The sequence below is a fragment of the Salvelinus namaycush genome, chromosome 26 (assembly GCF_016432855.1).
Source record: "Salvelinus namaycush isolate Seneca chromosome 26, SaNama_1.0, whole genome shotgun sequence".
Taxonomy (NCBI): Eukaryota; Metazoa; Chordata; class Actinopteri; order Salmoniformes; family Salmonidae; genus Salvelinus; species Salvelinus namaycush.
The window spans coordinates 11,638,409-11,660,934 of NC_052332.1; the positions used below are offsets into that span (position 1 = coordinate 11,638,409).

The 22,526-nt window shown below is 43.2% G+C and overlaps 1 protein-coding gene across 1 annotated transcript in view; it reads right to left on the reverse strand.

The window, feature by feature from the left end:
- LOC120020957 (junction-mediating and -regulatory protein-like) overlaps positions 1-21,432 on the reverse strand; it is a 49,568-nt gene extending 28,136 nt beyond the window's left edge. The window contains exon 1 of the mRNA XM_038964623.1: positions 19,854-21,432. Coding sequence (XP_038820551.1) covers positions 19,854-20,753 — 900 coding nt within the window. The 5' untranslated portion in view covers positions 20,754-21,432. The remainder of the gene's footprint in view (positions 1-19,853) is intronic.
- Positions 21,433-22,526: the final 1,094 nt, after the last annotated feature.

The following is a 22,526-nucleotide window of genomic DNA, read 5'->3' on the forward strand; positions in this document are numbered from 1 at the left end:
TTACAAAGAGAAAAATATGTGCACTTCTGTCTCTCTAATAAAGGGGCGTGTCTGTAGCGCTTCAAAATATACTGAATAAAAATATAAACGCAACATGTAAAGTGTTGGTCCCATGTTTCATGAGCTGACATAAAAGATCCCAGAAATGTTCCATATGCACAAAAAGCATATTTCTCTCAAATTTTGTGCACACATTTGTTTACATCCCTGTTAGTGAGCATTTCTCCTTTGCCAAGATAATCCATCCACCTGACAGATGTGGCATATCAAGAAACTGATTAAACAGCATGATCATTAATTACACAGGTGCACCTTGTGCGGGGGAAATAAAAGGCCACTCTGAAATGTGCAGTTCTGTCACACAACACAATGCCACAGATGTCTCAAGTTGAGGGAGTGTGCAATTGCCATGCTGACTGCAGGAATATCCACCAGAGCTGTTGTCAGAGAATTTAAAGTTAATTTCTCTACCATAAGCCACCTCCAACGTTGTTTTACAGAATTTGGCAGTGTGATCAACCAGCCTCACAACCGCAAACCACGTGTAACCACGCCAGCCCCTCCACATCGGGCTTCTTCACCTGCGGGATCGTCTGAGACCAGCCACCCAGATAGCTGATGAAACTGTGGGTTTGCACAACTGAAGAATTTCTACAGAAACTGTCTCAGGGAAACTCATCTGCGTGCTCGTCGTCTAGGATCTTGACCTGACTGCAGTTCTGCGTCGTAACTGACCTCAGTGAGCAAATGCTCACCTTCGATGGCCACTGGCACGCTGAAGAAGTGTGCTCTTCACAGATTAATCCCAGTTTCAACTGTACCGGGCAGATGGCAGACAGCGTGTATTGCGCCGTGTAGACGAGAGGTTTTCTGATGTCAATGTTGTAAACAGAGTGCCCCATGGTGGCGGTGAGGTTATGGTATGGACAGGCATAAGCTACGGACAATGAACACAATTGCATTTTATCTATGGTGATTTGAATGCACAGAGATACCGTGACGAGATCCTCAGGTCCATTGTCGTGCCATTCATCCGGCGCCATCACCTCATGTTTCAGCATGATAATGCATGGCCCCATGTCGCAAGGATCTATACACATTTCCTAGAAGCTGAAAATGTCCCAGTTATTCCATGGCCTACATACTCACCCATTGAGCATGTCACCCATTGAGCATGTTTGGGATGCCCTGGATCGACGTGTACCACAGTGTGTTCCAGTTCCCGCCAATATCTAGCAACTTCGCACAGCCATTGAAGAGGAGTGGGACAACATTCCACAGGCCACAATCAACAGCCTGATCAACTCTATGCGAAGGAGATGTGTCGCACTGCATGAGGCAAATGGTGTTCACACCAGACACTGACTGGTTTTCTGATCAACGCCCCTACCTTTTGTTTTAAGGCATCTGTGACAAACCGATGCATATCTGTATTCCCAGTCATGTGAAATCCATAGATTATGGCTAATGAATTTACTTCAATTGACTGATTTCCTTATTAGAACTAACTCAGTAATATCTTTGAAATTGTTGCGTTTATATTTTCTGTTCACCGTATATAGAGCAGGTACTAACTGTTTACTGAAATGGGTGCGAGAGGGCATAACGTGGTGCTACAACCCCCTATTCTGCTCAACCATCAAGAATGGGCGCATTTCCACGGCTATAAACATACGTATGTATCGCTCCTGTAATTTGTTTGGCCCGATCAGAATCAGCTGCTAGGGGCTGCTTGAATGCAGATGGGAGACGGTATTGTGTTGTTGTTTTTTTGCGTTTCCATCTTGCTCCGGTAGTAAGAATACTGGTGTGATGTCGGCGTAAATATGTCAACGTGTTTGAGGTGTTGGCAGCTGCGTAGGCTATTCTCGTTGAGCAGCGGAGACGTACTCTCTCTGTCCATTGTCGTTGTAATCTACAGGGAAGCCTAAATGGTCCCAAACTGTTTTAATCTCCAATGGTGGAGAATCCTCCTGGTTTACAATCCCACCACTCGCCATCGTACAGAACTAGTTCCCGGCTGCGCCTCACAAAAAGACAGTTTGAAATGAGCCCATTAAGATTAGAATTTTTGTTGACAACGTGAGCATAGCCTGAAGGGAAAAAAAGTCCGCTCAGCTTTACTCGAGGCATACAATGTAGCGTAGGCATAGCCTATAGCCCTAGCGTTTTTAATTGTCAGATATTTTATTCAGGTTCAGTGCAGACCGAACCGAGTTCCCCGTACTGAACGGTTCAGTGAGAATACGCGGACCGTTACACCCCTAGTGTGTAGGTGTGTGGCCATATCATAAAAATCCATTCAATATCAATTAGAGAGAAAACCAGCAACTGCTGCTGATACAGAACATACTGTATGTCCAGGAGTCCACACAACTATAGCATTGTTTCCCTGATAACACTATCAAAGTAACCATTGTCCACACTTCACAACCACCAAATGAATCATGTACTAGCCTAGGAACCACTCGCTTCAATTCATACAGTACAACTCTCCCTAAGTTCTCCCAGGGATAACATTGAATGTGTAAATGTATAACTAGCCTATCTAAGCAGTGAATAGCCTTAGCAGTACTCTTCTGCTCTGTCTGGTGTGGATTGAAAACAGTGGAGGAGCTGTAGATCCGATGAATAGGGGCTCTTATTTGTTAAGCCTAGCCAGGCTTTCCATAGCCACACGCACACACAGAGAGACACAAGTCCACTCTAAGGACCAGAGGCTAGAGACAGACACTGTTCGATTCAGCTCCAACACTGCTCCTACTGTTTACCTTGGCCAGGCATCTCCATGGTAACCACAGACAGGCCAGCCCTGCACTAGCTGACTGTCTAGCCCTGCAGCTGCTGAGAGCTCCAGAGAAACACCTTAGCTACTGTAAGAGTGGGCTGGCTGAGAGGGAGGGAGCTACAGTAGCAGCAGAGCTGATTTAGTAGGAAGGTACAAGTTGCCCATAGGCACAAATGACCAAATCCTGTCACAGTGGGAACAATGCAACCTTCGGGGCAAGAATGGAAAATGTTGTCTGGTGAGTGACATAATTTCCTGTGACCTCTGACCCAAGTGTGATTAAGGCAGGAGGCGGCTGAGTGTAATTACAGCCCTGGGAGCACTCCCGACCATGTTTGTGTGTGTGTGTGTGTGTGTGTGTGTGTGTGTGTGTGTGTGTGTGTGTGTGTGTGTGTGTGTTACTTGATCTCAGGTCAGCGCTAACATAATCATCACAGGGATTGGCTATCTCTTCTCGACATACAGCATTGATTGGCTGGGGGCTCGGATATCCGTTCTAGGCCTATTATCAAACCGAACTCTTTCAGTCTGTCCGTGTGAAATCTGCCTCGTCTTGCTATAGTGTAATGCCAGTAGGCCTGGCAGGCAGGAAACACCTTTCCTATGATGGGAAACACCAGTCCTTTCTTTCAAAGAACACCTCCCTATCGAGTTAAGATGTCAGCTATTTATGAGTTACATAAAATGAGTCCGCCATTACAAAATCAGTCGTAAGGGAACAAGGCTGCAACACCTTCCACAAAGCTGTGTGTGTGTGTGTGTGTGTGTGTGTGTGTGTGTGTGTGTGTGTGTGTGTGTGTGTGTGTGTGTAACTTTAACAACATACACTGTATTGTACTCATCATTTCACTAGCTGTATATGGGTGTACACTCCTCTACGTATGTATTTGGACAGTGATGCTAAAATGTTATATTTGGCTCTATACTCCAGCATTTTGGATTTCAGATCAAATGTTTCATCTGAGGTGACAGTATAGAATGTAACATCATATTTTAGGGTATTTTCCATCCGATTTGCCATTTAGAAATGAAAGCACTTTATACAGTTGAAGTCGGAAGTTTACATAAACCTTAGCCAAGTACATTTCATCTCAGTTTTTCACAATTCCTGACATTTAATCCTCATAAAAATTCCCTGTTTTAGGTCAGTTAGGATCACCACTTTATTTTAAGAATGTGAAATGTCAGAATAATAGTAGAGAATAATTTATTTCAGCTTTTATTTCTTTCATTACATTCCCAGTGGGTCAATTAGTATTTGGTAGCATTGCCTTTAAATTTTTTAACTTGGGTCAAACGTTTCGGGTAGCCTTCCACAAGCCTCCTACTATAAGTTGGGTGAATTTTGGACCATTCCTCCTGACAGCGCTGGTGTAACCGTGTCAGGTTTGTAGGCGTCCTTGCTCGCACATGCTTTTTCAGTTCTGCCCACAAATGTTCTATAGGATTGAGATCAGGGCTTTGTGATGGCCACTTCAATACCTTCGCTTTGTTGTCCTTAAAACTTGTTAGGGCTAGGGTCCTTTTTTCAGAATTTCCGCATGACTGACGTGCCCAAAGTAAACTGCCTGTTACTCAGGCCCAGAAGCCAGGATATGCATATAATTGGTACCATTGGATAGAAAACACTTTGAAGTTTGTAAATATGTTAAAATAATGTTTGAGACGCTAACACAATTGATATGGTAGGACAAAATCCAAAGAAAAAACAACCAGAAGTTTTTGGGGAGATCCCATGTTCTTACAATGGAAAGCTATGGGTCCTATGCAATTACAGCTCCCAGATTGCAATTCCTATGGCTTCCACTAGATGTCAACAGTCTTTGATCAAGGTTTCAGGCTTGTTTCTTCCAAAACGAGGAAGAATTTTGAGTTTTGATACAGGGAGTCAGAGTTGGAAATCAGTCTGTGTGTATTAGTGTATTATATTTATAATATATATATTATAATATAGTGTATTAAAGCAGTCAAAAGTGTAGTATTTGGTCCAGTATTCCTTGCACACAATGACTACATCAAGCTTCTGACTCTAAAAATGTACAGCTTGTTTTGGTTGTTTCGTATTATGTTTTGTCGAATAGGATGTACATGGTGAATAATGTATTGTCATTTTGGAGTCATTTTGGAGTCACTTTTATTGTAAGTAAGAATAGCAGATGTTTGTGAACACTTCTAAATGAATGTGCATGCTACTATGATTGTGGATAATCATGAATTCATTGTGAATGATGATGAGTGAGAAAGTTACAGAGGGCCAAAGATCATACCCCCCCAAAAATGCTAGTAATGGTGAGGCCAACTGCCCCTTAGAATCAACTTTTCTGGTTTTAAACGGCCTATGTGGAATTGATGAGTCAGAAACATTAATTATAGTGTCAAAATTGACTACAAAGTGTAAATAGGATAATTTGTCATAGTGAGTCTCGCCCAAACAGAGTTTGTAAGTGAGTTTGTCACTACTTACTGGAGGAGGGTTGGGTACGGATTATTTACATACTCATTTTTTCCATGATGCCCAATTTCCCAGAGACAACATGTTGTGGTCCGCCCCCAGCTGCCATGTGGGCATTTGTCGTCAAGTCTGCATATAGGTGCAGCGCACGCACATTTCACTCAGCAAATAGGAGTGAAAATGAGCTTCCATATAAGTTGGTGCAAACTTCCAATGGATTTCAACAATATTGCCAGGAATGGATTACATCCGACACATCCGTCACTTCTGCTGCCTGTCAGCCATCAAACCACTGGTGTTGGTGAGTACGTTAGCTAAGAACATAGCTGGTACTAGCTAGTTAGTAGCTACTTATACAACATTATTTTATAATGCTAGCGAGCCAGGCTAGCTATGATACCACAGATGAAAGGGGAATGATACTGTAGCTAGCTAAATATGTCAAGATAACATGTATTGTCATGTAGCATGTCAGAGGAAGATGTGCATAGCTCACATTAGCTAGCTAAGTTGCTATTAACAGCTAACTGTAGCCCATTGGCCTTTAGGGGGTCAATACAGGGCAGGTACTTGGATACTAGCACAAAATGTAAAATCCTCAAAAGTTGTTATGGGAAACCTGCGCTGCTATGTCAACAGAGCTCGGTGCTTATTATCGGCTGTATTAGGTTACGAAATCGAACTTTTTGTATATAATGTTCATGATATGTTAGAGAAAGAACCCACTGAACAATTAAGAACATGAATAATCATATTTGTCTTGGTAAAATGTATTTTATAACATAAGTTCAATTTAAAATCGCCAAAATGCGTTTTCACCCACTCTGGGCAAAGATTGTGGACACCGTAAAATATAGATATGGGTCTGGCAGCAAATAGCAAAACACATCAGCAAGCAGAGCCATGCGCACTCAGAGATTCGGGCCAATGTGGTTTCTGCATTATGATAAATTTACATGACACTTCAACATTCTATGGCAGCCATGTTAACTCCCCATTAACAAAACACAGTGGACACAGACCTGCCAACCTTGAAGAACTTTTAGGAGTACCACTTCAGCACGGCGGCAGCACCCCAGGCCCTGCGGACCCCACAACGGCGCGTGCGACACCTACACTGCTCAAATCATAGGCAAATACACCTTTTTTTTGCCTGATAATGACGTTGGCAGAAGACGGTCTCAGTAGGAATAGTAGGTTATAGACTGTTGTACTGTCCTCCTTAAGGTGTATGCAACCATCATTTGACAGCCAGCCAAACTCCAATGAAGAACTGAACCAGTCAGGGATAGGCTTTCCATAAACCTCACGTTTTATAGTTGAAACGGTGTAAAACTGTAACAATACAGAAAAATGAAATTACTGGAGCAGCTCAGACTAAAAGGCAATATAAATGCACAACAGAGTCTAACTAATGTTTCATAGTGAACAATACAATACTTGACCAACACAATACATAGAAAACATATGTATCCTGCTTGAATATTGTTCTAAACTGGATTACTATCTAAATAGCATGTAAGCTAACTAAAGTGTGAAGAGAAATCACATGTAGAGAAGCTAGCAGCAAAACAGCACTTAACAGGCAGGCTAGGCTATAGTACACGTTAGCTGCGGCTACACAAAACAATTGAACTAGGCCTACATGAGCTCGTTTCAGATCTCCACACTGACATAATCCATCATGTTAGGTCTGGCTACTAGACTGCCATTCATTCAACATGCCTTGTTGTCATTGGTGAACTGACTATCCTCACATCATTAGAAGCCTACTGTTGGCAGAGCTAGATCAAGCAATCAAAATCAATGTCATATGCGCCGAATACAAAAGGTGTAGACCTTACCTTGAAATGCTTACATACAAGCCATTTCCCAACAATGCAGAGTAAAAATAGTAGCACAATAGATAATAATAACAAGACTATATGCAAGAAGTACCGGTACCGAATCAATGTGCAGGGGTACGATGCAGCTGAGGTAATATGTACATGTAAGTAGGGGTAAAAGTGACTAGGCAATCAGGACGGAAAATAAACAGAGTAGCAGAAGCGCATGTGAAGTGTAAAAGTGTGTGTGTGTGTGTTAGAGGTCGACCGATTAATTGGAATGGCCGATTAATTAGGGCCGATTTCAAGTTTTCATAACAATTGGAAATCGGTAATTTTGGACGCCGATTTTTATTATTATTATTTTTATACCTTTATTTAACTAGGCAAGTCAGTTAAGAACACATTCTTATTTTCAATGACGGCCTAGGAACGGTGGGTTAACTGCCTTGTTCAGGGGCAGAACGACAGATTTTTACCTTGTCAGCTCAGGGATTCAATCTTGCAACCTTACAGTTAACTAGTCCAACGCTCTAACCACCTGCCTCACGAGGATCCCGCCTGTTACGCGAATGCAGTAAGAAGCCAAGGTAAGTTGCTAGCTAGCATTAAACTTATCTTATAAAAAACAATCTATCAATCATAATAACTACACATGGTTGATGATATTACTAGTTTGTGTCCTGCGTTGCATATAATCGATGCGGTGCGCATTCGCGAAAAAGGACTGCCGTTGCTCCAACGTGTACCTAACCATAAACATCAATGCCTTTCTTAAAATCAATACACAGAAGTATATATTTTTAAACCTGCATATTTAGCTAAAAGAAATCCAGGTTAGCAGGCAATATTAACCAGGTGAAATTGTGTCACTTCTCTTGCGTTCATTGCACGCAGAGTCAGGGTATATGCAACAGTTTGGGCCGCCTGGCTCCAGAATTTTACGTAATTATGACATAACATTGAAGGTTGTGCAATGTAACAGGAATATTTAGACTGATGGATGCCACCCGTTAGATAAAATACGGAACAGTTCCGTATTTCACTGAAAGAATAAATGTTTTGTTTTCGAAATGATAGTTTCCGGATTCGACCATATTAATGACCTAAGGCTCGTATTTCTGTGTGTTATTATGTTATAATTAAGTCTATGATTTGATAGAGCAGTCTGACTGAGCGATGGTGGGCACCAGCAGGCTCGAAAGAATTCATTCAAACAGCACTTTCGTGCTTTTTGCCAGCAGCTCTGCTGTTTATGTATTCAAGCCTATCAACTCCCGAAATTAGGCTGGTGTAACCGATGTGAAATGGCTAGCTAGTTAGCGGGGTGCGCGCTAATAGCGTTTCAAACGTCACTCGCTCTGAGACTTGGAGTAGTTGTTCCCCTTGCTCTGCATGGGTAACGCTGCTTCGAGGGTGGCTGTTGTCGATGTGTTCCTGGTTAGAGCCCAGGTAGCGGCGAGGAGAGGGATGGAAGCTATACTGTTACACTGGCAATACTAAAGTGCCTATAAGAACATCCAATAGTCAAAGGTATATGAAATACAAATCGTAGAGAGAGAAATAGTCCTATAATTCCTATAATAACTACAACCTAAAACTTCTTACCTGGGAATATTGAAGACTCATGTTAAAAGGAACCACCAGCTTTCATATGTTCTCATGTTCTGAGCAAGGAACTTAAACGTTAGCTTTCTTACATGGCACATATTGCACTTTTACTTTCTTCTCCAACACTTTGTTTTTGCATTATTTAAACCAAATTGAACACGTTTCATTCTTTATTTGAGGCTACATTGATTTTATTGATGTATTATATTAAGTTAAAATAAGTGTTCATTCAGTATTGTTGTAATTGTCATTATTACAAATACATTTTTTTAAATTTAAAATCGGCTGATTAATCGGTATCGTTTTTTTGGGTCCTCCAATAATCGGTATCGGCGTTGAAAAATCATACATCGGTCGACCTCTGAACATAACAAGATTCAACAACTGAGACATAAACTTAACAAGTTCCACAGACATGTGACTAACAGAAATGGAATAATGTGTCCCTGAACAAAGGGGAGTCAATATCAAAAGCAACAGTCAGTATCTGGTGTGGCCACCAGCTGCATTAAGTAGTGCAGTGCATCTCCTCCTCATGGACTGCACCAGATTTGCCAGTTCTTGCTGTGAGATGTTACTCCACTCTTCCCCCAAGGCACCTGCAAGTTCCCGGATATTTCTGGGGGAATGGCCCTGGCCCTAGCCCTCCGATCCAACAGGTCCCAGACGTGCTCAATGGGATTGATATCCGGGCTCTTTGCTGGCCATGGCAGAACACTGACATTCCTGTCTTGCAGGAAATCACGTACAGAATGAGCAGTATGGCTGGTGGCATTGTCATGCTGGAGGGTCATGTCAGGATGAGCCTGCAGGAAGGGTACCACATGAGGGAGAAGTATGTCTTTCCTGTAACGCACAGTGTTGAGATTGCCTACAATGACAACAAGATCAGTCCGATGATGCTGTGACACACCGCCCTAGTCCATGACAGGCCCTCCACCTCCAAATTGATCCCGCTCCAGAGTACAAGCCTCGGTGTAACGCTCATTCCTTCGACCATTAACGCGAATCTGACCATCACCCCTGGTGAGACAAAACCAGGACTCGTCAGTGAAGAGCACTTTTTGCCAGTCCTGTCTAGTCCAGCGACGGTGAGTTTGTACCCATAGGCGACGTTGTTGCTGGTGATGTCTGGTGAGGACCTGCCTTACAACAGGCCTAAAAGCCCTCAGTCCAGCCTCTCTCAGCCTATTGCGGAAAGTCTGAGCACTGATGGAGGGATTGTGCGTTCCTGGTGTAACTTGGGCAGTTGTTGTTGCCATCCCGTACCTGTCCCGCAGGTGTGATGTTCGGATGTACCGATCCTGTGCAGGTGTTGTTACACATGGTCTGCCACTGCGAGGACGATCAGTTGTCCGTCCTGTCTCCCTGTAGCGCCGTCTTAGGCGTTTCACAGAACGGACATTGCAATTTATTGCCCTGGCCACATCTGCAGTCCTCATGCCTCCTTGCAGCATGCCTAAGGCACGTTCACGCATATAAGCAGGAACCCTGTGCATCTTTCTTTTGGGGTTTTTCAGAGTCAGTAGAAAGGCCTCTTCAGTGTCCTAAGTTGTCATAACTGTGACCTTAATTGCCTGTAAGCTGTTAGTGTCTTAACAACCGTTGCACAGATGCATGTTCATTAATTGTTTATGGTTCATTGAACAAGCATGGGAAACAGTGTTTAAACCCTTTACAATAAAGATCTGTGAAATTATTTTGATTTTTTTGAAAGACAGGATCCTGACAAAGGGACATTTCCTTTTTTGCTGAGTTTATGTGTGAGTGTGTGGGTAGAGTCCAGTGAGTGTGCATAAAGTCAGTGCAAGAGAGTTCATGCAAAAAAGGGTCAATGCAAATACTCTGGGTAGCCATTTGATGAACTATTCAGCAGTCTATGGCTTGGGGGTAGAAGCTATTCAGGAGCCTTTCGGTCCCAGACTTAGCGCTCCGGTGACATTTCCGTGAGGTAGCAGAGTGAATGGCTTGGCTGGCTGGGATCTTTAACAATTTTCCAGGCTTCCTCTGACACCGCCTGGTAAAGAGGTCCTGGATGGCAGGGAGCTCTGCCCCATTGATGTAGTCTGTAGTGTCTTGCGGTCGGATGCCAAGCGGTGATGCAGTCAGTCAAGATGCTCTCAATTGTGCAGCTCTAGAACTTTTTGAAGATCTGAGGGCCCATGCCAAATGTTGTCAGCCTCCTGAGGGGGAAGAGACGTTGTCATTCGTTTTTTACGACTGTGTTGGTGTGTGTGGACCAAGTTAATTCCTCAGTGATGCGGACACAGAGGAACTTGAAGCTCTTTAACCGCTCCACTACAGTGCCGTCAATGTGGATGGTCGTCCGTTTCCTGTAGTCCACGATCAGCTCCTTTGTCTTGCTGACATTGAGGGAGAGGTTGTTGTCACTAATCTCCTCCCTATAGGCTGTCTCATCGTCATCGATGATCAGGCCTACCACCGTTGTGTCATCAGCAAACTTAGTGATGGTGTTGGAGTCATGCGTGGCCATGCAGTCGTGGGTGAACAGGGAGTACCGGAGGGGACTGATCATGCACCCCTGAGGGGCCCCCGTGTTGAGGGTCAGCGCGGCGGATGTGTTTTTGCTTACCCTCACCACATGCGGACGGCCCGTCAGGATCCAGTTGCAGAGTGGGGGTGTTCATTCCCAGGGTCCTGAGCTCAGTGATGAGCAAGGAGGGCACTATGGTGTTGAACATGGAGATATAGTCAATGAACAGCATTCTCACATAGGTGTTCCTCTTACCTAGGTTGGATTGGCAGTGGAGTGCAATAGAGATAGCATCATCTGTTGGTCTGTTGGGGCGGTATGCGAATTGTAGTGGGTCCAGTGTGTCTGGGATGATGGTGTTGATGTGAGCCATGACAAGCCTTTCATGGCTACAGATGTTAGTGCTACAAGGCGATAGTCATATAGACTTGTTACCTTGGCATTCTTGGGCACAGGAACTATGGTGGTCTGCTTGAAACATGTAGATATTACAGACTGGGTTAGGGAGAGGTTGAAAATGTCAGTGAAGACACTTGCCAGCTGGTCAACGCATGCTCTGAGTACGAGTCCTAGTAATCCGTCTGGCCCCGCAGCCTTGTGAATGTTAACCTGCTTAAGGTCTTACATTAGCTGCTGAGAGCGAGATCACACAGCCGTCGAGAACAGCTGGTGCTTTCGTGCATGGTTCAGTGTTGCTAGCCTCAAACCAAGCATAGAAGTTATTTAGCTCATCTGTTAGGCTTGCGTCACTGGGCAATCTTTGTCCTGTATTGATGCTTTGCCTGTTTTCATGGCTTGTAGGAGGTTGTAGCGTGATTTTTTATAAGTGTCCGGATTAGTGTCCCGCTCCTTGAAAGGGGCAGCTCTAGCCTTTAGCTCAGTGTGAATGTTGCCTGTAATCCATGACTTATGGTTGGGATATGTACATACGGTCACTGGGGGAACAACGTCGTCGATGCACTTGTTACTGAAGCAGGTGACTGATTTGGTAAACTCCTCAATGTTATCGGAGGAATCCCGGAATATATTCCACCTTTATCGGACCACTTCCGTATTGAAAGAGTCACTGGTACCTCCTGTTTGAGTTTTTGCTTGTAAGCAGGAATCAGGAGGATACAGTTATAGTCAGATTTGCCCGAAGGGAGGGCGGGGGAGAGCTTTGTATGCGTTTCTGTGTGTGGAGTAAAGGTGGTCTAGAGTTGTCGCCTCTGGTTGCACAGGTGACATGCTGGATTTCAGCTTCCCTGTATTACAATCACTGCCCACTAGGAGCGCTGCCTCTGGATGTGCATTTTCTTTTTTGCTTATGGCCCTGTACAGTTCGTTGAGTGCGGTCTAAGTGGCAGCACCAGTTTGTGGTGATAACTAGACAGCTATGAAAAATATAGATGAAAACTCTCTCGGTAAATAGTGTGGTCTGCAGCTTATCTTTAGGTATTCTGACTCAGGCGAGCAAAATATAGAGACTTCCTTAACATTAGAGATTGCGCACCAGCTGTTGTTAACAAAGAGACACATCCCTCCCCCCTAACCTTACCTGACGGTGCTGTACGTTCTTGACGACGCATAGAAAACCCAGCTAGATGTATATTATCCATATCCTTGTTCAAGAGGACAGATCAAGGCATTATTCATTTATCCACAATTTTTGATAGTACTACGACTATGGAGGGCGGGCAAGAGAGGAGCGCTAGAGATTTTTTCTTCTCGCCCAAGTCCTCTGATTGGCTCAGCTCCAACTTCACACAGTTGAGTGCAAAAACCACAAAGTGCCAACTAGATGCCTATTTTTACATATTTTATGGTAGTTTTCATTCTATGGCAGCCATGTTCAGGGTTCATACACATTTTGACAAGTCTCTGAATGTCTTTGAATGGCCCAGGCAGAGCCCGGACTTAAACCCGATAAAACTCTGGAGAGACTTGAAAATATCTGTGCAGCAACGCTCCCCATCCAACCTGACAGAGCTTGAGAAGATCTGCAGAGAAGAATGGGATAAACTCCCCAAATATAGGTGTTCCAAGCTTGTAGCGTCATACCTATGAAGACTCGATGCTGTAATTAATAGCTGCCAAAGGTGCTGTGTATTTTATTGTACTGATCAACAACATATACATAGAAGTAGCTTATTTCTTCAAGTGCACACTTTCTCTGTAAACAGCAATGATGTCATTCACGAGGAAAGAGGGGGGCAGTTTGCTAAGGCAATAGACCATCTTTGGAAGAGATGTGAGAGAGAACGATTATGTGAATTAATAAAGTTTTGGTGGCAATTAGCTTTGAAATCAGCATATTTTGCATTATCACAAACAAAGTACTAGGGATAGTGAATTGATGCTGGCTTCAGCTGCACGCTAGCAAGGATAGTTAGCCTACCAAGCTGGAAGCTACCGGTATCTTCTTGCATTGTAATGTGTTCTAGCCTGTATGGACATTGTTTTGAGAACAATAATGAACATTTTCAACATTTCTACATGCCGTGTAGCATTATTCAAGTGAGTTATTCAGAAGTTTCGGTATACTGTGCAACACTAGTGCATAGTCTTTAGTTGTTTTAACGGAATAGCCCAAAATGTGTTTTTTTCCCAGCTCAGATATACTCAAGGCATACAACACAGCGTACGCATAACCTATAAGCCTAGTGTTTTTATTTTGTAAATATATATATTTTTTAATGTATGCATTTTGGCCCAAACGAGGTCCCTGTACCGAACGGTTCGGTACGAATGTGTACTATTACACCCCTATTAAATACCTTTAGAAATATAGGACAGATTCGCTCTGACTCGACCGGGCTAAAACCCATAGGAACCAACCAGAGCTGTCCCTCTACAGGCACGCCACTCACGTCAAGAACACTCCACAGACAAGGTCTGAAAAGGCTTAGGATAGCTATCGAAGCTGTATCTTGGGCTGTGCAGATGTAAAAACTTCTCAGACTCAGTGGGGTGTGTAGGACTGGGAGCGAGGGAGGTTTGCCGTAATTACAGGAGTCTCGATGACTTTTACAGACTGGGAGTGTCCATCTTACTGTAAACCCTTTCTATGACAAACTAATGTTACTCTGACTCAAAACTCGGATCAAACTTCAAATCCCAGAGAAAGTAGACTTTTTTTTTTTTAATTCGGAACAGTTAACCTCTGGTAATAATGTTCAGGGTAACAAACTAATAGACTATAAATCATTCTTTGAATTTTCCATGGTGAAGCCTACTTTTGAAGTCCCATGTTATTTTTGACAAGTGCTATTGATGTTTTGATGGTTATGCTTAGGCAAATATCTGGATCAAAGTGTATGAAGCCAAAGGCAAGTTTCCACATTGTGTGTGGGGATTGAACAAGACTATTGCTCTATTCATTCTATTCCAATCTATTCCATAAATGCTTAGCACAGTGCTGCTCTCTCTTCTCAAGCAGTGCATCCCACAACTGAATCATTTTACATAGTGCAGGCAGGCAGACAGGCAGGGCAGAGGTTGAGATAAGGACACAGTGAGTTAACCCAGTGATTCTCTGACTCGTATCCCAGCTGGTCCTATGGCCTTCTCACTATCAGCATGGAGGCCTGCACAGTCAGTGACTGTCTCCCCTCAATGACATCATCACCCAATGACTGACAGAGGTCAGAGCTCAATCAGCTGTGACGTTCTCATCATAGCCCACAGCCTCAGTCAGAGGAAGCTATTGTGTGTCCATTGAGTTGCTGCTCTCTTACTCCTCTCTGTCCTTGGCCTTCACCACCAACCCACACTACTAATATACAATGGCCTCCTCTCCCTCTCTGTTTCCTCCTCTTTTACTGCACTGTATTCAGAGAGGAGTTCTCTTTGTCCTACTCTGTGAGATGTCTGTCTGGCCTGTCGTGAATTATTATTAGGTGTGGTGTAGTGCATTCTCTTGGGCCACGAACCACTCCCTACAGCTCAAGCAAAATCAAACCACGGAATCCCCCGCAAAAAAACCTAAACATGCGCGAGCACACAGGCACACACGATTACGCTCAGTTTTATTATGTTTGTGGCGGAGGATGTGAGGTCACTTTCAGCAACCTCCACACACACCTGCCAGTACCTACAATATGAGTGTGTCTCCCTCTCCCCATCTCTCTGAGGAAGTAACACCTTACGGAGTCAAACCTGGTCACCACAGCAACAGGGAATCACACAATGTCTCCAGTAATAGACTCGATTGCTATAAGGATGCACATTTCCGTCAATTTTGCTACCAACTAACTGAACCTCATTAACCGGTAAAATGACTTGGCCAACAGAAAACACTATCAGAGATTTGTATATATAATGACGAGATGCTTATGTTGTTTCCAGCCTAACAATTGGAGTCGTACCAAGGCGGGAAGGCGGGTGAAAAGGTTAGGCCCAAAATAACTTTATTTGCAGGAAAACACAGCTCTAAACTACACACCTAATGTGAGCAGTTCCACAGAGTTGAACATCTGTTAGAAACTTAGAAAGAGGAGGTCTCTAATAGCAACGACTATGATGGGTTTCTAATATGACTAGGATTGTGCCTTTGGCATCTGGACAATGAAAGAAAGTTGATACGAAAACCAATAGAACAGGAAAGAAATGGCATGGGGAAGTCTTTATAAAATAACTGCCTCCACATTTCTATGGTTTGATTTTGGCCAGGCTACTTTGAAGCAAGGTAAGACATGCCTCATTATTTGAAGTGAAGTAAACCGTTCAGGTTTCAAACAATTATACTGCCACAAGCTCACGTTGCAAAGTGGTGGGTGACGCGCTGATAGTCAATGGTAGGCCGGCTATAGCCTATGCAACCGAATGGCAAATGGGTGGAGCGCTTTACGAGTTGAGATTGAGAAATAAAAATAGCTACTTTTTAAATCGTGGCCACCAAAGTTTTTAACACGCGATTTCATTTAGAATTGTTATTTGTTGCGCAATGACTGGGCTTCACTCCAGTAGCCTACAGGCTTTTTGAGGAGCTACTTTCGCACTGTCTGACAGGTGGTAGGCTATTCCGCTCTTCAAACTAGGTATGCTGTGTGAGTGTGATAAATAAAATGCATGACGACTAACAAAAATACACACGCGCCAATTTAATTCCACAAAATGATGCAAATTAACCTATAGGCTGATAAGCATTAAAAATGTATTTGATGGCTAACCGATTTACATCCCTAATTGCTATCCTCATCCTGCCATCATTCTTATCCAAGTTTCTCCATCAAATAAAAGGCTGGGAATTGCCAGGGACCTCACGATACAATATTCTCACGATACTTAGTAGGGATGCACGACATATCGGTGAACATATCGGTTGTCTAGCTAACGCCCGATGTGCAAAACCGATGTCAAAGCTGACGTGCATACCTATATAACGACGGTACATGACGTAATGACGCCACGTAGCATTCCTAAACTAGCCAACCACATCTGCTGTGTGGATCGAGCAGTCAACAAGTCATTTAAAAGAGTAACAAAATTTCAGCGAGACAACTCAAAGGCGAAATCCATTAAAGCCAAGATAATGGAATTCATTGCCCTTGACAATCAGCCGTTCTTTGTCGTGGGTGATGTTGGCCTTCGCCGACTGGTCGAGCATCGGTTAACACTACCAAGTGCTATTTTTCAGATGTTGCCCTACCGGAGTTACACAGTAATAGCATTACTGCTATTAGCTTCACGACATGCATACTATGGAATGCCGTTTGGGTCTTTGCGTGTCAAAAAAGGTACAGTAGCACTGTCAAAGCTGTACAAAAAAGTCAGCAAACAAGCAAACACCGGCCACGAACTATGTGTTTATAATACCGCCTTGGTAATAAAGCATAATTTGTTAGACCGCAACTTCTGGGGTAGCTAGCTTTAGCTTGGTACCTAGCTAGCACCAATACAACCCAGCCTGAAAACAATGACCAGTAGAAACTGCAGTCATTTTCCTTATTCTTATACTAGGTTACTAGGTTAAAAATTAATGAACGCGTTAAATTATGTGACGTGCAGTCATATTCAGGTCCTGATTGGTCAACAAACTTATTTGACACGTCAAATAGTGTTAAATAGTATATTTTTGGACACGTAAAGACCCAAGCGGCGTTCCATAGAAATCCTGGTTGAGAATGAAACAACTGAACAACGAAACAGCAAGTAAGTGAAAGAAATAGGTTTTGATTATGTTTTACTGGTAATGGGGACATACATAAATGCCAACAAAATAACGTTTTGGTCAGTGTGGTGTGTGTGTAACCTTTACTTAACTAGGCAAGTCAATTAAGAACAAATTCTTATTTACATAGACGGTCTACCCAGCCAGACCCGGACGACGCTGGGCCAATTGTGCACCGCCCTATGGGACTCCCAATCACGGCCGGATGTGATACAGCCTGGATTCGAACCAGGGACTGTAGTGACGCCTCTTGCACTGAGATGCAGTGCCTTAGACCGCTGCGTCCATGTCTGTGTGTTAACTATTTAACTGTACTAGAATGCTTAAAAGGCTGCTAAAAAAATATATATTTAAATATTGGATATCGGTATTGGCCAAAAATGTCATATCGGTGCATCACTAATACTTAGGTGCCAATTCCATACGTATTGCGATTCTCATGATATATGGAATGAGATTTGATACTGTGATTGTTTTGGTCTGCTGCAAAGGGACAAGAGAGAGCATGGGAAAACAAGTTTATCAGTCATGGAAATAAAAGTGCTGAAAACTAATTGGCTCCCTATTAAAAAATAAGATGGAGAACAAGCTATGAAGAAAAAAGTAATGGAATTTGGTGCAGGTACATTCAACTAGCGCAAAAAATAATCTTGCAATATTGTCAAAATGATACGTTATGATAGGCATATATGGTTAAAAAAATCATATCCCGATATGTAACTGTATAGATCCCCCCCATCACTACTCTTCATATAACACAATTCAGTCCAGGTTTAGACAAAGAGCTATTACAAGAGAAGAATTTGTTTATTACCCTGTAACGGGACAGGATGGCTGTGATGTAGCCTACTGTAAACAACCTAGTCCTCATAAACCAGAGCCGAGTGTGAGAGTAAGCCAAGGCAATAGCCTGCTTGTTTTTATGAATAACGTTGATTCTTACATACTCTTATCCCTGTTAGTTAGTTATGACCTGACTTAGCCCTGTCCTAGCCTGCCCAGCTGTTCTGTGGTCTCTGACTCAAACAATCACACAATGACAGAGAGATGAGAAGACAAAGAAAAGGGGATGGAGAGATAAAGGGAGAGAGATAGATATATATAGATAGAGGGAGGCACAGTTAGTTTTTACAGTTTCCACCCTTCCCCCCTGGCACTTACACAGACAGGGTGATAGTAGGACCTGCCCTAAAGGAGGTTCACCCATCCAGCCCTATAAGAGCTGGCTTTTGTTACTATAATGTTGATTGTCCTTTCTTTGGTCCCTCGTTTGGAACTTTTGGTGTTATCATTCAAATGCTCACTCTCAAACCACATTTGCTGAAACTCCATGACTCTAGTGTGGAGGATTCCCTACCCCATTATCCAACAGTAACAATGAACTCCCCTCCCCTAAACAGCCAACTGGAGTGTCAGGGCAGGGGCCAGATCATATTACAGGCCTGGGACTGTGGCGTGTAGAGCAACAGATGGTTGCTCTGAGGCTTACAGAAAAACAAAGGGAAAGGTGGAGAAAGAGAGGGAGGAGAGGGAGAGACGACCACGGTCGAGTGCCCCTGACATGCACTTTGGACCTCATCAGCCAATGGAAACAATGTGTGTGTTTGTGTGTGTGTTCAAAGTACAGGCCTGCATGTGCATTTAAGCTTGACTGGGAAACAAAGTGATCAACATGTTCCTTGTACAGTAATGCCAGATTAACAAAATAATAACAGTAAAGTGTGTCAGGAATTTCTCCAGGCATTTTCCTACATGTGGAACAATAACTATTCTTCATTGTGAGACTCAGAATGTCTGCTGGTGGTATGATGGCATCAAATAAATTATCTTGCTTTTAAAATTGAATGTCAACAATTTTCTAGTGTTTATCTGAACCATAATCTGGGTTTACAGGAGACGCTGAACATGGCGATTCTCCTTTAAGCCCAGAAAGCAGCCGTTCAACTTGCCATTCAGCAGCGTGTCAAGCGGTATGTGCTTCCAAAAAAGGTTTAAATAAAAAGTTACATGCAACCGGAAAAATGCTTTGTTAGAAAATAATATAAGTATTGTTTTTGACCAAGTGCACATGCACCAAATCCACCTCTTCTGCACCTCCTGCCATACTAGCATTGGAATTAAAATACACAAAATAAAGCCTATCTAGAAATATACAATCCCTGTAAAAACATACGCTATATGGTATACTTACATGAAATATTATTGCATTCCGTGTAGTGCGGGAGAAACAAGAAATTGATATGACGTTCATACACTTATATGAAAGTCTATTTTTTAATAAGTACCAAACTTATTTTGACAGTATTAAGCTTGAAAAGCTGGTGAATGGCAAGTTGAATGGCTTCTTCCTGGGTTTAAAGGAGAATCGCCATATTCTACATCTCCTGTGAAACCAGATTCTGGTTCAGTGTTTATCATGCTGAGCAGTAGAAGATTAATGTAGCTACTCTTGCCATGTTATTTTTGTCTGGAGACTAGCCATTCCCCATAAACACATGGGTGCTGAGAGATTGGTGTGTAGTTAAATTTACCTCTTGGAGACGTTTCTTGGCCCGCTGGAGAGCCTCCTCATATCCTTTCTGTCTCAGCTCACTCAAACTCTCATAGTACTCTTCTGTGTCATCACTCTCTGTAAATAGCACCTGGGCAAGAATCTTCCAGCCGCATGTGTCCAGAGCATGGCCCAGGTACACTTGTAGTTGGTAACACAGAGCGTCCGTCTCCCGTTGAGACACCTCAGGGGCCCCAAATAGCACCGTCCACATGCCTGACTGCTCCTCGGGGAAAGGGGGCAGACAGGGCTCCAGGTCCGAGTTGACAGCGCAGAGCTGGACGTGGGCTGCCCGCACGTCCTGGAAGGCGAACAGACCTGCCCAGCTGTAGCCCTCTCGGCTGCTATCCGACTCCTCTCCGTCGCCATCGTCCGAGGAGCGAGGCAACCCAGAGACATCCGCTGGTTCCAAGACCTCGATGTCGGTCATCTTAGAGGGCACGATGTCCCATGACCCTAACGTAAGTGTTTTGATAACACTCTCGGCTGGCATTGACGAGGCACCCACCGCGGCTGTATTCTCTCGAATGGGGCTCTTTGTCGGACTTTTACCTTTCGGTTTGACATTAGATCGAACTTTAATCAATGCGGAGATGTCATCTTTTCTTTTGGTGGGACTTTTTAGTGGAGTTTTGCGTTTGTCTGCCTCGGGCGCTAGTGTGGCGGGGGATGCGAGGTCGCATTCGACGTCTTCCAAGAGCGAATCCCGAAACGCAGACCGTTTCTGTACTGTTCTATTGTGGCAGGTTATGGCGAACTTTCCCTCGATCTCGTTCCAAGCGACAATAAAAACGAATTTGTGTCTTTCCTTTTCGTCGAAAACATTTGGTCGAACGGCCACCCAGTCCGACTCTACAGAATCCTCCATCATGAATGACATCTCATCCAGCCAGTAAAAACGGAGCTAAAGAGCTCACAAACGAATACCGGTACCCCTTATCACAGTTCGTCGTTGAGGCTAAAAAGACTAGCTAACCGAGAAGATTACAAAAAAACAAACGTGGCTCGCTTTGTTTAGAAGCTTGGAGAGGTGATTAGCTACCCTCTGAACGTTACGCAGAATTTCCTCAAATCAAACGTCAAGTTGAAGAAGATATGCCCGTTAAATTGCTCGACTAACGCTACATCCATATGAACAAAACAGCCACGAAAGGCGTAAAAGTCGAATTATTATTGTTAGTTGCCAGGCTTGTCATCGCTCCACCTGCCTCGCTCACCTGTCTGCTACATGCGTTGGCTGGCTCCCTTTGTGCGACTAACGTTACAGACAATCAATGCAGAGCCACGGTTCCCATCGACGTCAAGAGAGGAGGATCTGTTTACAAGCAGTAAACGCCAGAGAGATGCGTGCAGTGAAATTCGGGGGAGGGTTTTTCTGAACAAAACCCCCCTTCGGAAATACTGTTTTTACTGTGTCTGAGATGTTGTTAGTCTAAAGACAACCGGGAGATATTGTCCAGGAACTGTCCCTTTGTTCGGTTCGACAATTTGTTGTTGTTTTGATGTCGCATCTTTCCCTCTTTCCAACGTTTTTCTTCCAACTGCGAGTTACTATGACGTAGTTGTGCACGAGGAGCGTAAACATCTGCACGTGGGACACGCAGTGGACGTGGTGACGCAGAATTAAGAAAAAAGGTCAACGTACAAATCCCTATTTCATTTAATCAAACCTCTGTTAATAGAACCCTGTTAATGTGTTATAAATAATAACACAATTAGTAACAGTTGCATCCCCTGTCAAGCAATCATTTGTTGTCATAACAAAGTATATATATATATATATATATATATATACACTTTTTTTTCGGTGCAAGTGACGAATAACATTTGGTTTGATAACACTTGCTCTCTATAATAAGTCAATGTAGCCTATGGGCCTACATTGAACAAATACATAAAATAACAAAGGCACTATGACATAAAAGAGTCATATCAAGTATGGTGGTGACTATTTGGATGTCTGAGCTGTGTGTTAGATAGGTACATACCGTCTATGGATAGGTTTTGCATTGACTTCAGACCATTTGTTGCCAGTGACAGAATCAGCCAAATGGTTAGGTTACTTCCACTTGATGTATTGAGGAGTCTCTATTCAACAGCAGTTGTATTTCTTTATTTGGGGGGTATTTAAATGAGAGAGGTTTCCACCTTTCTTTTGCCCCCCTTCTTCTTTGGCCACAAGGCTACCAGTGTATCTATGTACACTGATGGCTCAACATTATACACGTCAGCTACCACAAAGTGAAATCACTGCAACACTTAAAGAGTTGCAGTCCATTTTAGAATGGGTGAAAAGTAATAAGCTACTCCTAAATATATTTAAAAAAACTAAAAGCATTGTATTTGGGACAAATCAGTTGCTAAGCCCTAAACTTCATCTAAATCTTGTAATGAATAATGTGGCAATTGAGCAAGTTGAGGAGACTAAACTGCTTGGTGTAACCTTCGATTGTAAACTGAAATGGTCAAAACATATTGATGCAATGGTGACTAAGATGGGGAGAGGTCTGTCCGTGATAAAGCACTGCTCTGCTGTTTTGACATCACAATCAACTAAACAAGTCTTACAGGCCCTAGTTTTATCACACCTGAACTACTGCCCAGTTACAGTCATGGCCAAAAATATTGGCACCCTTGCACTTTTTTCAAATAA